Below are 15652 nucleotides of genomic sequence, written 5' to 3'. Positions count from 1 at the left end.
CAATCAATCAGAAATTGGGGGTATGGGAGAGAGGCTGTGGGGGGCCATCATCCAGCAGGGGTGGGGCCCGGCTGGGGGAACCAGAGAGAGAAGAATGCAATGTCCAGCTGGGGCTAGCCTTGAGGGTCACCATGAGGAGTTTGGTCTTTGTCCCCTGGGCAATAGGGAGCTACTGAATGTTGTATGTTGCCCCCCAACCCACAAAGGCTTCTGAAGAGGAAAGCAAGTTCATGAGATCTGGGTTCTGGCAAGAAGTCACAACATGTAGGATGGATCGGGGGAGGCCAGCTGCCCAGGCCTAGGGTGGGTGGTCCAGCGAGGCCTGGAGGTCAGGCAGCCTGCAGAGGCTGTGCCACCACGGCCCCATTTGGCCATGCAGGGGGGAGTGTCAAGGACAGCTGAGATTTGGAGATGGGAATGACATTAATGAGAGTGGCTTGGGGCACAGGGGACAAGAGCACGGGCCACCTGGGCTCAAACCCCAGTTCTACCACTTACACTATGTGTGACATTGGGCAAGTTACCCAGCTTCTCTGTGCCTCGGTTTCCTCAACTGTAAAATGAAGGGTGATGATAGTAGCCACCTCACAGTGTTTATGATGTGTAAACACTAAGAACAGTGTCTGTAGGCATGTGTTCTGTAAGCACGGCTGTTAGGCGGTATCAGGGGAGCCTGGTGCTCAGTCAAGTCGGCCATTGTAGGTGGGGTAGGGGGAGCAGGGGCATTGAGGGAGGGGACAGAGACCCTGTCACTGAGGCCAGCTGGGCAGAGCTGGGCAGGATCAGGGGCCCGCGCCTCTTCAAGTCCACAACAGAGCTCACCAGGTCACAGAGTTGAGACGGTCAGTAGCCGGATCTTGTTGGTAGAGGGCCATCCTAGGCACCACCAGTGTCCAGTGAGCAGTGCTGGGTGGGGCTGGGGGTCTCTCGGAGCTGTCTAACCCCAGGCCTGGGATCAGCTGCAGCGCTGGGGTCCCTCTGTCATTCCCACTAGGATGGGGCAGAGGGGCCAGAATTGGGCACGTGGCAGTTTGTAAGTCCCAAACGATATTCTCCTACTTCCTGCAAATCTGATCCAAGCTGGCAGAGGGCCAAGGGCGTATCGCTGACCAGAGGCAGCCTTGTGTGGGGAGAGACCAGGCAGCCACACCGCCCAGCAGAGGCGGGGGTCACACTTTGGAATCAGACCCCAGCGCAGCTGGAAGGAGTCCACTGCTCCCTGTCCCTGTCCCCAAGTCTCCAGGAACTGGCCACAAGGAGCTGCTGCTGTCGCTGGCAACCCAGTCCTTACCTCCAAAACCAAAGAATTCACCTTCATTCAGCAACACAGGGGGCAGCTAGGCCCAGACTGAAAGAAAATAAAACCCGGCCCGGACACCCCCCAACACACACAAGCTTCCACCCATGACTTGTACAAAGGCCTCCACACTGAGAGAGGGGCCCTTAGCAACAGAAGACCGGGCAGCTGCTACAAGAGGAATGAGACCCTTCAACACACGGCAACTCCCAGCCAAAGATGGCAGCTGGTCCCATGCCCTCACTGCCTCCCCATCTGGAGACTCCTCTGAAAGGAGAGGACATAGAGGCATGGGACTCATGATGATAAAGAGAATAAAGGAGGTTTGGGGAGGGGACGGGGTCTAGGGAAAGGGGAGGCGCCAGTAAATAGTTCTCAAAGACAGAAAGCAGGCGAGGAGTGTAACTGGTGAATCTGCCCAAGGAAGCCAGTTGGGCCCTCCAAACCCGAGGCCAAGTGGCGGGGTTCAGCACCGCCAGGCTCCTTGTAAGAGAGAGGGCTACTTGAGGCAAAAGTGGGGGATTTACTGAAAGTTGGCCTAGGAGACACTTGACACAGACACACATCCCCCACCCCAATCCCCAGATGCACACACAGCCCTCCCAGCTGCCAGGGACCTACAACTACAAAGAGAGAAATCATAGGGGCTCAATTAAGATGGCAGAAGTGAGTGTCCCAGAGGAAAGACCTCTACATTCAGGCATTCAGGAGCCTGCTCCCCACCTGGTCTCCAGAATCCAAACCTGCCCTCTAAAAGCCCATCCCATGTATGCAAAAACACAGAGGGACACAAGACAGCCATGGTACTCCTCTCAGGAAAAGGCCCAAAAGAGATGTTGTTGGGGCTGAACCCTCCCTTCCTCACTTACAGAACCCCCACTTTGCCCAGGCACCTGCCCCTCAGGGACGGGAGCCCAATCATGGTCCAATCACAGTCATCACCTTCCTCTGGACAGTCACTGGCCTGAGCGGGCCCATGACCCAGTGCTGGCCAGTGGGATGCCAGAGTAGATGTGACTTGGGGAACCTCGCCATCCTGCTGCCAGCCCACAGACGAAGCCAACACAAAGACTGGCGGAGAGCAAGAAGGACTGAGCCCGAGTCCTTGATGCCAGCAGCAGCCAGCCATGGCCAAGGGCCACCCTTGTCCTCTGGACTCCGTTACGTGAGATGACACATCTTTGTTGATCAGTGAGTTCGGGGAGGGTTTTCCACCACTTGAGCCAAAGGCCTCCTCACTAATACACAGCTGAACACACACATGGTCTCAACATTCGTGTTTAAGAACATGCACCCAACCTGTTGGCAGTGATCCCTCGGGAACAGAACAGCACAGGACTCCACTCTCCAAGTCACAAATATCTTTACGATTTTACAAGAAATTTAAAACTGGGAATGTAACACTTTTATAATGAAAAATAATCAAGTTTTCTTTAAGTTGTGAGATTCTAATCCGTTTCCCTCCAAACCAGTGGGTCTCAACTTTGTCTGGGGAAACGGGCCATAAACCCCGCTGTGAGAAGGTAGGGGTCCCCAGCAACTGTTTGCTCGCAGTTGGAGACCTGATTTCAGAGGGTCCAAAGACTGGAGGTGAAGGACCCCTGCTCTAACCACAGGGCTCAAGGAGGCAGACACCTAAGGCCGAGGTCCATGTGCCACCAAGTTAGCTTTTTTGTGTGTGTGCGTGTGAGGAAGATTGGCCCTGAGCTAACATCTGTGCCAATCTTCCTCTACTCTGTGTATGGAACGCCACCACAGCATGGCTTGATGAGCAGTGTGTAGGTCCGCACCTGGGATCCAAACCTGCAAACCCTAGGCCGCCAAAGCGGAGTGCACGAACTTAACCACTACACCACCAGGCTGGCCCCATGTTTTCCTTTTCATCTGGAGTTTTTAAACCCTTCTTGACCACAGCCTGGCTCACACACACCCTGGACCACCTCTCAGGGGAAGTAACACCAAGGCAGCCCTTCTGAGGGTGCAGAATGTCACACTGGGGTGCCCAGCTGTGGGGCGCCAGCTGTCCAGCCCACTTAGTTGGCAGGAGGAGAAGATGCATTTGCTGCTCCTGCTCCAGCACTAACCTTCCAGAAGCAACTCTGGGGTCCTGGAGCTCTGGCCTTACTCTGCCCTCTGGCTCTGCCTCTGTCTCTTTCCCCCTTGGGACCTGAGGTCTGCCCAGTGACGGGGGAAAGGCGGAGAAATGAGGAAGGGGTTGAGTGAGACCACCAACAGATTCACAGGGATTGGGATTCAGAACACTCCGAAATAACCGCCTAGAGCAAATCCTGCTCACTGAGTTTTATCGGGACACAGCCATGCCATTCATGTATTGACTGTGGCTGCTTTCTGTCAAAATGGTGGAGTTGAGAGTGACAGAGACCCCAGGGACCACAGTCCAAATAGATTAATTACCTGGCCTTTTACAGACCGAGTTTGCCCATCCCTGACCTAGAAGGAAACTTGAAGGTCATATAGCCCATCCCCCAGCCTCTCAAGAGTTTTCAACCCTTCCCTGCTGCAAACCTCTCACTCCAAGATGTCAGACCACTCACCTTCCAACGGAACTCCAGAGAAAGGGGCTCACCATCTTTGAGACAATTCTTTCCATTTCTCAACAACTCCAACCATGAGAAATTTCTTTCTTCTCTACATTGAACCAAAGCTGTGGCTTCCTTTCACTGTGCCCTCATTGCCCGCCTTCTGCCCTCTGAGGTCTCACAGGTCCCCATCACACTTCAATTTCTCAGCCCCCATCCTTTGGGTCCAGGAGCCTCAGCCCCAGGGCCTTCCATCCATCAAGAGCCTGACTCCCTTCCCAGTCCTGGCTGGCTGCTCTTCCCTGGCTGTGTCCAGAAAGACCAGGCCCCCCGCCTTGAATGCAGCAGCCTGAAGTTGGAGTGCCCCCAGCATCCTCGCAGGGTCTGCTAGGCTAATGGGTGTCGTGTACATAGGTGGAGCTGGCTTTTCCAGGACTTGCAGCCCTCCTTGTCAAGCAGCATCATGTTAAATCCAGCCCATTGTAAGAGCCTGTTGAGCTTCTCAAGGGCAGAGACCCCTCTGGATCAATCTGTATAATCCCAGTACCTGACAGGTGCTTAGCTGAATGAATGAGAAAATGAATGAATGAATAGCTCATAAACTGTAGGTGAGAAAGAGGCTCATCACTATGGTACCGCAGGAGCAGATGTTAGCAAACATGTGGACAGTGATGGCCGTGGGAGCCCAGGGATGGGAGCACTGGGGAAGGGGTCACAGAAGGTCCGTGCAGCCTTGGAACCAACCAGTCACTGAGGGCCCTCGGGTCCATGTCTTGGCAGGTCATGAGCACAGGTTGGTTTCATCCTGCAGGATGGCACGGTCCACACTCCAACAACTCAGATATCCCTGTATGAGGGCCTGCCAAGGAGCATCTAGAATTTAGGACCAGCAGTGCCCTTCCATCACCAGCACTCAAGGGACACAGGAGCAGGAGGAGGCTGCAGAGGCTTGTTCCAGGAGGACTGTATAATGTGGAGGAGGCCAACACTGTGGGTGTGAGTGTATGTGGGAGTGGGTGTGAGTGTGAGCACGCCTGTAGGCACGTGTGAGTGTGTAAGGGTGCATGTGATGCACAGATACTCACAAAGCAGGAAGCTAAAAGCAAGCAATGTGCAAAAGCTACCTGTGTGCTGGGCTCCTGAACTGAGCATCTCTCCCCAAGTCGTGGACAGGCCGGCAGCCACTAGCTCCCAAGACCTGATTCATCCAACATGTCTTTAGAGACCCACTGGCTCAGCCATGCAGTGAAAACCACACATGGTACAGGCCCATGGAAACCAGATCCCCTCAAATTCAACGGAAGAAGGTATTTCTATTTACTAGCTAGACTGGGGGTACCACAGGGCTAAGAGTATAAATAAAGTTAGAGTTCCCTGGACCTTATAGCTTCGAAACCAGGCACTTGATTAATCTTGAAAGGGAGAAAGGGAAAAGGACTTTTTTTTTGCATAACGTGAGATTTTAAGAAGTTACTCAATTTCTAATTTAATCATTGCATTTCAAATTCCCTTCATTGAAATTCTCATAAAATGTGATGGCTCTGTAATGAGGAGGGTGGAGGAGACTTGAGAGAGGGAGAGAGGGAGAGAGAGGGAGAGAGAGAGATTCCCTGCAAAGATAAAACTGCCAGAAGCTGTGGAACCTCCTTCCAGCTCCTCTCCATCACGTTCATCACACGTGCTGGGCAAATAAGAACAACCAGTGCTTAAACCCGTCTAAGAAACAGTTCCAAGCCACAATGTCTTTCTGCCAGAGACCAAGGCCCCCAAACAGAAGCTAGCCAGGGTTCTGGCTGAACGCCCCCCAGGAATTCAGACAAGCCCCGGGTTCTCTCGCCCCACCCTCCACCCAGAACAGTCAAACGTGCGAAATCCACTGCAGGCGAGGGAATCTTTTTTGTTTTTTTTTATAATTTTATTTATTTATTTATTTTTCCCCCCAAAGCCCCAGTAGATAGTTGTATGTCATAGTTGCACATACTTCTAGTTGCTGTATGTGGGACGCGGCCTCAGCATGGCCGGAGAAGCGGTGCGTCGGTGCGCGCCCGGGATCCGAACCTGGGCTGCCAGCAACTGAGCGCACGCACTTAACCGCTAAGCCACGGGGCCAGTCCAAGGCGAGGGAATCTCACCTCTGCGGTGGACCACAGTGGACTGAAGCTACGACTGGGAGTCAGAGGCTCTCGCCCTTCTCTAAGGGGAAAGAGCACAACTTCCATGTATTCCCGCCCGCCTGTCCCATCTTTGAAGTCAGTTCACTCAACAGATCCAGATGAGAATGCGGGAGCGCCTCACCTCCACCCCCCCGTAAATCTCCTTATTAACAGGGCTCATTTCGCCTCTTTGGGAAATTCCCAGCCCTCCTACACTCCTTTCTCCTTCCCTCAGAGAGGAGTCTAAGGAGGAGAACAGGAAATGGGGTTGGTTGGGGGGGTTAGGGGGTACAAGAAAGAAGAGTTTCACGACAACCTCGCCTTTTCGGGGTTCAGTGCTGATGCAGGAATTGGGGCTGGCAGCACATCCATGACATCATCATTTCAGATTCTTAATAAAAAGACAACTTTCCCAGAGCCAAAGGCCCCTCTCCCACCCTCTCTTTGGGGACCTGAAACACAAGCTTTTAGTGTGCTGCAAAAACATCACAGCTGCACGTTAAGATGCTGCACTGGAGTCCTGCCCCTAAGTGGCTGCCCTCTCATTACCTCCCTTTGAAACAGGCCCCTGGATAAGCCCGGGGTAATTAAAATTTCCTGTCTAACCTTGACCACTCTGCCAGCTCGGATTACAGCCCTGGACACACACTGTAGAGTCAGTTTCTTCTGGGCCCTTCTCACTCTTCGTTTAAAATCAGGCCACTATTCTGTTGGCTCAGGCTATCCAGTAACACGCTTGGAAACGGAGAGGGAACTTTCTCTGGCGGGGGGCTGATGACGCTTCTGGCTTCCCACACTCATTAGAAAATTCTCTTTCTTCTACCATACACCACTTAGGAGCCAAGACACAAAGGCAAATGACCCCCACTCCAAGAACCCAACAGGCGCACAGGTTGGGAAGGATCCAGTTTTTTTTTAACCTCGAAAATGTAAGAAATCCCTTAGCAAAATACTTTTAAGTAGGAAAATCAGATTGAAAAGAGCAAAAGATGTTCTGCAGTATCTGCATGAATCTATCAGGCCCAGAGGAAAAAGAATGGGTGTACTTTGTACGGGTCAAGTCAGGTACTCTAAGGTGATATCAGAATCTGGATCTAGAAACTCTGATTAGAAGTGAAATTCTTGCTGAAAGTAAGTGCACTCCTGGCACGAGTGGGGGGTTTTCTGTTGGTTTTGTTTTTTGCCATTAGATGGCAACTTCATTTGAATTAGGATTGGGCTTTGGGACAACTGACCTCCCTCTTTTGGGGGCAGGAATCATGCTGGCTTTGGTTAAGTCTCTGACATTGACTGACCCCACTCTGTTGAGGGCAGGAATCATGCTGGCTTTGGTTAAGTCTCTGACGTTCTTAAACCCAAGGGCCTCCTTGGGAGGACCCCCTACTCCCCTCCCCACGCCCCCAGGATGTGAGGAGGAGACCATCATGGTGCCGAATGGACTGGGCATCTCCGCTCACTCACAGTAATGGATTGAATAGGGTCCCCCCAAAACTCATGGCCACTCAGAACCTCAGAATGTGGACTTATTTGGAAATAGGGTCTTTGCAGATGCAACAAATCAAATTAAGATGAAGTCATGCTGGATTAGAGTGGGCCCCAAGTCCAATGACTAGTGTCCTCATAAGAAGCCCTTATGAAGACACACACAGGGAGAACGCCATGGGACTACGGAGGCAGAGGTTACAGTGATGCGTCTATAAGCCAAGGATGCTCCGGACGGCTGGCAACCACCAGAAGCTAGGAGAGAGGCAAGGAAGGATGCTCCCCAGGGCCTTTGGGGCAAGCACGGCCCTGCTGACACCTCGATTTCAGATTCCAGTCTCCAGAATGTCGAGAGAATAAATTTCTGTTGTTTTAAGCCACCCAGTTTGTGGTATTTTGTTGCAGCAGCCTTAGCACACTCATCCGCTCACCCAGCAGTGGAGCGAGTAAATCCCTTCAACAGAACCCGGAAGGGTGCACACCAGGCAGGGCACAGTCCCAGGGGGACTGGTTACTCACCAAGCAGCCAGGTCGCCACTGCACAGCTCAAATTGCAGGTGAAATTGACTTCAAAGGATAAACCAGACATTGCAAAGTGTTTGTGAATTATTAAACAAAAAATGACAAAAAATTTGCACATCCACCAAAATTACAGCTATGTGATAATCTGAAAAATAGTGACTCGAACCTACTGGGCCCTCACCATGTGCCAAGCGTCGAACTAACTGCTTCACATATCTTTATTTAATTCCCACAATAATCCCACAAGGCAGGTAGTATTCTAGCCCCGCTTGACAGAACGGGAGACTGAGGCACAGGGCTTTTCCATAACCTGCCTAAAGTCACCTTCCAGGCAGCAAGCGGTAGAGTCAGAGTCTGAACCCAGGAAGCAGGGCTCCCAAGTTCATGCTCTTAACAGCCTCACGACACCGCTTCTGCAGTGGATAAAATGTGGAAAGTCATTCCATGGAAAAGAAGTCAGTGGGTCATATGTTCTTTGGGATTTTTAACATGTTTGCATTTTTTACTTACTTAAGCATAGAAACCAAGGAAAAAGAAAAAGGGAGGAAGAGACCATGCTTCAACTGGGACAGAAGTGTGGTAATGACCAGCTGCTGGCTGGACGGGGTGTTGCCACAGCTGACCCACTCACGGGGCAGGGAGAAGAGTTGAGGAGGGGTTGACATGTGTGGGGTTCCTGCGGGCAGCACAGGAGCCCAGGAGGCCCCCACAAAGGAGTTTCCTTGCCCAGTCCTCAGCAAATGGTCAAGGTAGCTGCAGATAAGGGTCAATGCAAGAGTGGGTGTGGGGAAGGGGCAGTGAGCAATTCGGTTTTCAAGAGGACCTACCTAGATGCAGTTTTTAATTTTTTTTTTTAAGTCATGCAGCTAAAAAAAAAGTCACGCAGGACAGCAGGGAGAGGGAAGCATGAAAGAGGGCCCGTCGGGAACCTGGGCTGGGCTGTGAGCTAAGCCGGGACCAAGGAGCCCATCAGCAGGCTGCGGAGGGCCAGCCACAGGACAGGCGGCAAGTCCCCAAATGCCAAGCCTCACAGCAGCCTTCCGGGCGGGAGGGGGCCCACGTCCTGCCCCAGACTAGGCCAGGCAGCAGGTGCAGGCGGCCCCCCGGGGCTGACAGCTCCGGCAGAGGAGGTCCCGGAGCCAGCCGGCTGCCCAGAGTGAGCTCGAAGTTGCTGGAAGGCAGGTAGCCCAGGGGGTGGCACAGGGGCTGGGCTGACCTAGTAACTGCAGACACATCAAGGCCCCCTCATAAGAACAAGAGTTTGGGGCCGGCCCCGTGGCTCAGCGGCTAAGTGCGCGCGCTCCGCCGCTGGCCACCTGGGTTCGGATCCCGGGCGCGCACCGACGCACCGCTTCTCCGGCCATGCTGAGGCCGCGTCCCACAGGCAGCAACTAGAAGGATGTGCAACTATGACGTACAACTATCCACTGGGGCTTTGGGGAAAAAAAAGAGGAGGATTGGCAATGGATGTTAGCTCAGAGCCGGTCTTCCTCAGCAAAAAGAGGAGGATTAGCACGGATGTTAGCTCAGGGCTGACCTTCCTCACAAAAAACAAAGAATGAGAGTTTGTCCATCAGTGTCCATCAGCTAGAGTCACTGCATGTGTCGGGCACCGAGGGTGGATGAGGATGAAAACCTGAGCTGCGTCAGGGTGTCCAGGTGACAAAATCTCCCAGACTGGGGAGCCCCTGACTCTGGCAGGTAGGGAGAGCGGAGTTTCAGCTGCCTCCCAGGTGGAGGAAACCGGGCAGAAGCACCTGAGGGCAAAGCCAGTAGGCTCAGCTGAAAGGTGCTGAGTTGGTGGAAGCTCGGGGCGCGGGGCCGAGGAGTCCCTGTCTTTATAGGGTGAGTGTAGCCTGAAGGGGGGCAGCGTGGGGAGGGTTGTGGATGGACACAGGGCCTGGAGCCGAAGTGGGGGGATGGTCTTCAGCAAAAGGCCCCGTTCTATGTCGCACACCAACTCACCCCCCCATTCATCTCACTCAGTTCTCCCAAAACCCCACGAAAGGAACTATGGCCCCATTTTACAGATGAAAAGACACAAGTGGTTAAGAAACTTGCCTGTGATCACAGCTAATGATTCTAGAATGAGGGCGCTATGTCCCCACCGTCCCCAAACTCATGACAGATAATTGGGTCTTGACGCCAGGTTTAAGAGGGGGCTTTTCCAAACCACTGTGGGGGAAGAAAGGCAGCATTCTCCTAGTGGCCCCTGCCCCTGGCAGCCACAGCAGCTCCCTGGCCCTTGTGGGAAGGTGGTATGTGTGCCTGTTTCACCAGCAAGAAAACTAAGTCTTAGTGGGGTTATATAGCTTAGGCCCTGTCTGACCCTATGCCTCTCTGGCTGCAAAGGCAACACTGTTCCCCCTGTCACACTGGTGCCTCCAAGGACATGGGGGACAATCCCCAGGAAGGTTTCTTTGCAACAGCCTGTACCTCAGATCCCACGCCCTGGTGACGGGAGCTGCCAGTCCTGCCTCAGGACACTCATGGCTGAAGGTCAACAAAGCAGCAGGTCCGAGCTGGACCACAGTCAGGTCCAGGATGGAGTGTGAAGGTCGTTCACAGCCACCAGCACGAGTCCCTCCTTCCTCACTAAGAGCCCCTAGATGTGCCCGTGAAAGCCATTCTTCCCCACTGCTGTCCCCTGCTAGGGGCAGGGCTGCACTCCCACTGCCGGGGTGGGGCACGTGGCTCAGGCCTGGCCAACCAGAACGAGAATTCCCCTGCCACAGTAATTGGTTCAGAGCCAGTAAGAAACAATAGTAATGCTATAAAAAAAGAGAGAGACACACACACACATACACACAATGAGGCCTTTGCTGTGGTTACTCTTTCCCACTGGACTTACTGGAGCTCCTGTGGCCACACTGCCAACACCAGGGATAAGCCGCCTGAGACTCGGGACAATACAGAGAAGAAACTGGCTTAAGAAAAAGAGAAATGAAGTACTGATGGCATCATCTGAGCTCCTAGATCCAGCCACACCTGACACCAGTCCTTTTTAGTTTTACAAGCCCATTAATCCCCTTTTTGTTTATGCCAATTTTGGTTGAAAGTGACGGAAAACCCAACCTAAAATTCTGACGGACACAGCAGTTCTGGAGAAAGAAGTACCACACACAGGCTGCACTGCCAGCTCTGGTGGGATCCCAGACCACACATGCCTTCCTTTTAGTTTGACTCTGTTCCACTACCTGTTTCCTCACGGATGCCACCTTGCTTGCTTTCCCAAGACCCTCTGACTCTGTGGACTCCCTTTATTACTCTTAGGCAGCCAACTAACAAACAAACTTATCCTTTCAAAGATTGTTCTGCAGAAAAAAATAATAGTAATAAAAATAAATAAATAAAAGAAACCCAAGTCACCGCAAAGCCACCAGAAGATGAAGGTCCCCAAGATGCCCTCCCTGAAGCCAGCTGGACTGGGGAGGAACTGCTGGGACCTGGAAGCAGCTGTGCCAGAGCAGTCTTCCCCTGAAAGGCACAACCCCAATCAAAGGGGCTCTGTCAAACCATTCACCGTCTCCCGCCCGGTGCCTCCTATTCTCTCGCCCCAACTCAGCCTTCGTTAATTTCCCGACCTAGACCCACCAGGCGTGAGCACCAGAGAACAGCGCCTGGAAGCCAGGGACCCGCAGGAAGCCGAGGAGGCGCGGAGGCTCCGGGAGCCAGGCTCTGGCGACCTCTTCGCAGGGGCTGTGGCTGGACAACAGCCCAGCCTCAGGAAGGGGCCGAGGCTCCGGCCACAGAGCGCCGGCCACAGCGCCTTTAAATAGAACCTCCATGCGGGAGGACAGACACATTCCAAGCGCTTTTTAAAACGCCCCAAGCATGACCTGGCCGGGCGGCCTCCGCTCCCCCAGGCGTTTTTCCGGTCTTGGCCCAATTCTGGAAATAATATTAATAGCTCGGTTAGGAGCTTGCGGTGTGCAAAATACTTCATGGCCTTAAAAGGCAGGGACGATTACTGCCCCCACTCTCCAGAGGAGGAAACTGAGGCCCAGGGAGTTTCCAGGCTGCAAGGCCGACTAGTGGGGGCTCTCTAGGCTGCCTCCATCGCCCGGGGTTGGGGCGCACCTGCAGCTCCCCCGCCCGCTGGGGCTTACACAGCAGGACAGGAATGAGCCCCCGCGGGACCGGCTGCCCGCTGCCACGTCCGGTTCCGACGGGCCCCTCTTGCCCAAAGGCGAGAAGGGAGAAAATAGACAAGGTGACACCCCCAGGAGGCACCCCGGACGCGCTCGCTCCAGGAACGTCCTGATCTTTCGCTACGAGTTTAACGAACTTCCAGCACTCAGCCTTTGTTGGTACATCAGACCCCGCGCAGTAGCCAAGGATAACTTTCCTCTTTTGTTTTAAAAGATAAAAGGACAAGGGGGTTAATTTCTCCCTTGGGAGATAAAGCTGGCAGGTGAGGCGCAGCACGTCTCAGTTTCCTAGAAGTTGTGCTCGGGACAAATCTCGGAACAAGCCGGCGGAGGGGGCGGGGCCGGCCATCGGGACCTGGGACCCGGGCTCGGCTACCCCAGGGGAACTTCTGAGCTCGGTCAGGGAGAGCTGCGGCTCCTGCTCTCGGTTTCGCAGCCGGGCCGGGTCGCCCAATCGCGCCGGGATAGACTCGCGGCGGGCAGGATCTGGAGGCGTTGGGTTAAATGCTAAATGTACCCCCGGAACCCCTGCACTCTCCCACCCTGTCCCACCAAAGCGGGGCCCGGGACTCGGGACCCACCGCCCCCTCGCCGCTCCCTCCCTCCCGGGTCCCGGGCGCAGGGTCCTCGGGGGCGCACGGCGCAGGGCTGCGCGGGACGCTCACAGTTTAAACATGTTTTCCAGGTCCTTGATGAGGCGGCGGCTGAACTCCGGGAACTCGGTGTAGGGGTGGAAGACCTTGCAGCGGCGGGGCCGCGCCGCGCCCTCGTTGATGTCCAGCCGTCGGCTCAGCTGCGCGCTCAGCTCGGCGTCGGCGCTGGCCATGGGAGCCCGGGCGGGTGGGTCGGGCTCCGGCTCCGGGGCTGTGGCGGCGCCGGACGCGGGCTGGGGGCCGCCCTCCTCCGCCTCCTCCCGCTGCAGTCGCCGCTGCAGCTTGCGCGCCAGCTCCTCGCTGGCCATGGCGGCGGATCTGGGGACGCGGGAACACGGGACCCGGCGCGGGGACTGAGCGGACGGCGTACTCCTCGCAGGCTCGCGGCTCTACGACACTCTGCCCAGGCGCCTGGGACCTGGCGGTTGGGTGGAACCGCGGGCGGGGGAGAGGGGCGGGCGGGGCGGAGCCGCGGCTTTAAGGAGGCGCCAGGGCTCTGGGACCGCCCGCCCGGCCAGAGGCCGCAGGTGTCTGCGCGTCCCGGGGACCTCGACCCGCTCCCCGCTCCCCGGCGCTCCAGACTGGAGGCTGACTGTCCCTCGGGACCGGGCGTGGACCCTCAGATCAACTCTGACCTTGCCGCCCGCGTCCGCTCCGGGGGAGCCCGGGGACTCTGCTGTCCCCGGGGGAACGGCAGCGGGAAAAAGTTTCACGACCTATGGGGCGGTTCCTTTCTCCTCCCCCAGAAGTGCCCCAACTGGAGGCGCTCGCGGCCTGGGACAGGCTGGGGGGGTGGGGGGAGCCGAGCGACCCCGGGTGACATCCATGTGTCCCCATGGCCGGGAGTGGCACCCACCGGTCGCGAGGTCTGGGCGTGGGAGGTGCCCGCAGGGAGCGGGGGGAGGAGGGAGCTGCGTTTCAAACACTCATTGCAAAGAAATGTTTCCAAAACATACTAAAAATACTAAAAACAAATAAGCAAACAGAAGAAAGAATAAGGGAGACAAAACTCGTGGTTCCCTGGAGGTAAGACACCAGGGCGGCTTCAGGGGCTGCGACGTTTTCTGTGAAACATACAAGAAGGAAAAGAAAAAGAAGCTTGAAAACAAAGAAATAAATCAGCATTTTAAACCAGAGGGTGAAAACAAGTGTAGTCACTCTCCCTAAGGAAGGCTGATGCGAGTAGCTGTTACATCAGCCGAGTTGAGAAGAATCATGTAAACATGGTCCGCCCCCGCCGGGATGGACTCTATTCTGACCTCCTCGCGGCTGCTAACCTGGGGTGTGCCTGTGACCCTGCCAGGCTGTGGGCTCCTGAGACCCGAGACCAGGCTTTGGCATGCGTGTGTAGGGCGCAGGGAGGCCCTGGCAGGGATTCCAGGCATCTGTAGAGGCCTAGTGGGAAAAAACAAAGTGTTAGGGAAAATATTGTTTTTAAATAAAGGTATCAAAATCTTTTAAACATCCCTACTAAACAATTTGATTTGGTTCTGCAAAAGCAGCCTTTTCTACATCAGATTTTATGTTTGAAATGGAGATTGATGGACCCCTTCGAATATGTCACTGGGCGCCACCCTTCCTGACCTGGTGATGGTGACTGGCTTTGCTTTGCTGTCACTTCTGTTTTGAGCACTTCATATGTGACATATTTCACATACACACCAAAGAAAGATTTAAAATTCTTAATAGTCTCCATCCACAAGAAACTTTGCATGAGTAGGTAATAAAGAATGTAGACAATCATTTTACACACTAAAATTTACCACACTTTACATTAAATTTAAAGACTCTAATAGCTCTCCCTTTTCTTTCATTTACAAACACAATGTTGAAAATTCTCATGTTAATGAGAGTGGATTTTGAAGGCAATTAGACTTTTTCATTTAAGTGCTTCCAAATGAGGAAGCACTATTTGTTTTCACAGCTTTGTTGAGGTGTCATTAATATACAAAAAACTGCACGTATTTAATGTATACAATTTGCTGACTGGGCATGCATGAAAACCCATGATGATGGCATCATGTGGTGATGTGGCATCACCACAATCAAGATAGTCAACACATCCATCACCTCCCCAAGTTTCTTTGTGCCCTTCTAGTTTTTGGTTTTTGCAGTTTTTTGGTAAGAACACTTAACGTGAGATCTACCCTCTTAATAACTTTTAAAGAGCACAACGCCACATTGTTAACTACAGGCTCTATGCTGCATAGCAGCTCTCTAAGGACGCACTTTGGCATAATGTGCATGTGTAATACAAGCTGTCAGCTGGGTGCCACTCAAAAGGCACTTCACCTGCAAGGGGCAAAGTTTGGGGGCTATGCCCACCAGGCACCTCCCAAGTCTCCCCACCACTGAGGTAGGGGCGGAGGATGGAATACCTCCTAGGCTGTGCCCACCCCTGGCAGCAAAGCAGCAGGTACCCTTGATGCTCACCAGGGAACACCTGCCCCCCACCCCAGGAATGAAGTCTCAGCATCTCACTAGTGACCCAAGGCAGATTACAGTCACGGCCGCAGCTGGAAAAGCCCTGCCGTCCAGCTTCCCTTTTCCAGTGTCCGGCTGGCTGCCTGACAAAGAACTCAGAACGAGGGGCCGGCCCCATGGCTTAGCGGCTAAGTGCGCGAACTCCACTGCTGGCGGCCCAGGTTCGGATCCCAGGTGCGCACCGACGCACCGCTTCTCCGGCCACGATGAGGGTGCGTCCCACATACAGCAACTAGAAGGCTGTGCAGCTACGACATACAACTATCTACTGGGGCTTTGGGGGAAAAAAAATAAAATAAATAAAAATTAAAAAAAAAAAAAGTTTGGGGTGGGTGTTAACTGCTCTCCCACAATCCTGTTATCACATTGT

The 15652-nt window shown here is 54.0% G+C and overlaps 1 protein-coding gene across 1 annotated transcript in view; it reads right to left on the bottom strand.

Moving 5' to 3' along the window:
* The window catches only part of EFHD1 (EF-hand domain family member D1), a 41775-nt gene extending 28558 nt beyond the window's left edge, over positions 1-13217 (bottom strand). Inside the window, exon 1 of the mRNA XM_058533235.1 lies at positions 12811-13217. Coding sequence (XP_058389218.1) covers positions 12811-13106 — 296 coding nt within the window. The 5' untranslated portion in view covers positions 13107-13217. The remainder of the gene's footprint in view (positions 1-12810) is intronic.
* Positions 13218-15652: the final 2435 nt, after the last annotated feature.

The sequence above is a fragment of the Diceros bicornis genome, chromosome 37, assembly GCF_020826845.1.
Source record: "Diceros bicornis minor isolate mBicDic1 chromosome 37, mDicBic1.mat.cur, whole genome shotgun sequence".
Classification (NCBI taxonomy): Eukaryota; Metazoa; Chordata; class Mammalia; order Perissodactyla; family Rhinocerotidae; genus Diceros; species Diceros bicornis.
The sequence above is the reverse complement of the archived record's forward strand: the minus strand, read 5'-3'. Positions and strand labels throughout refer to the sequence as shown.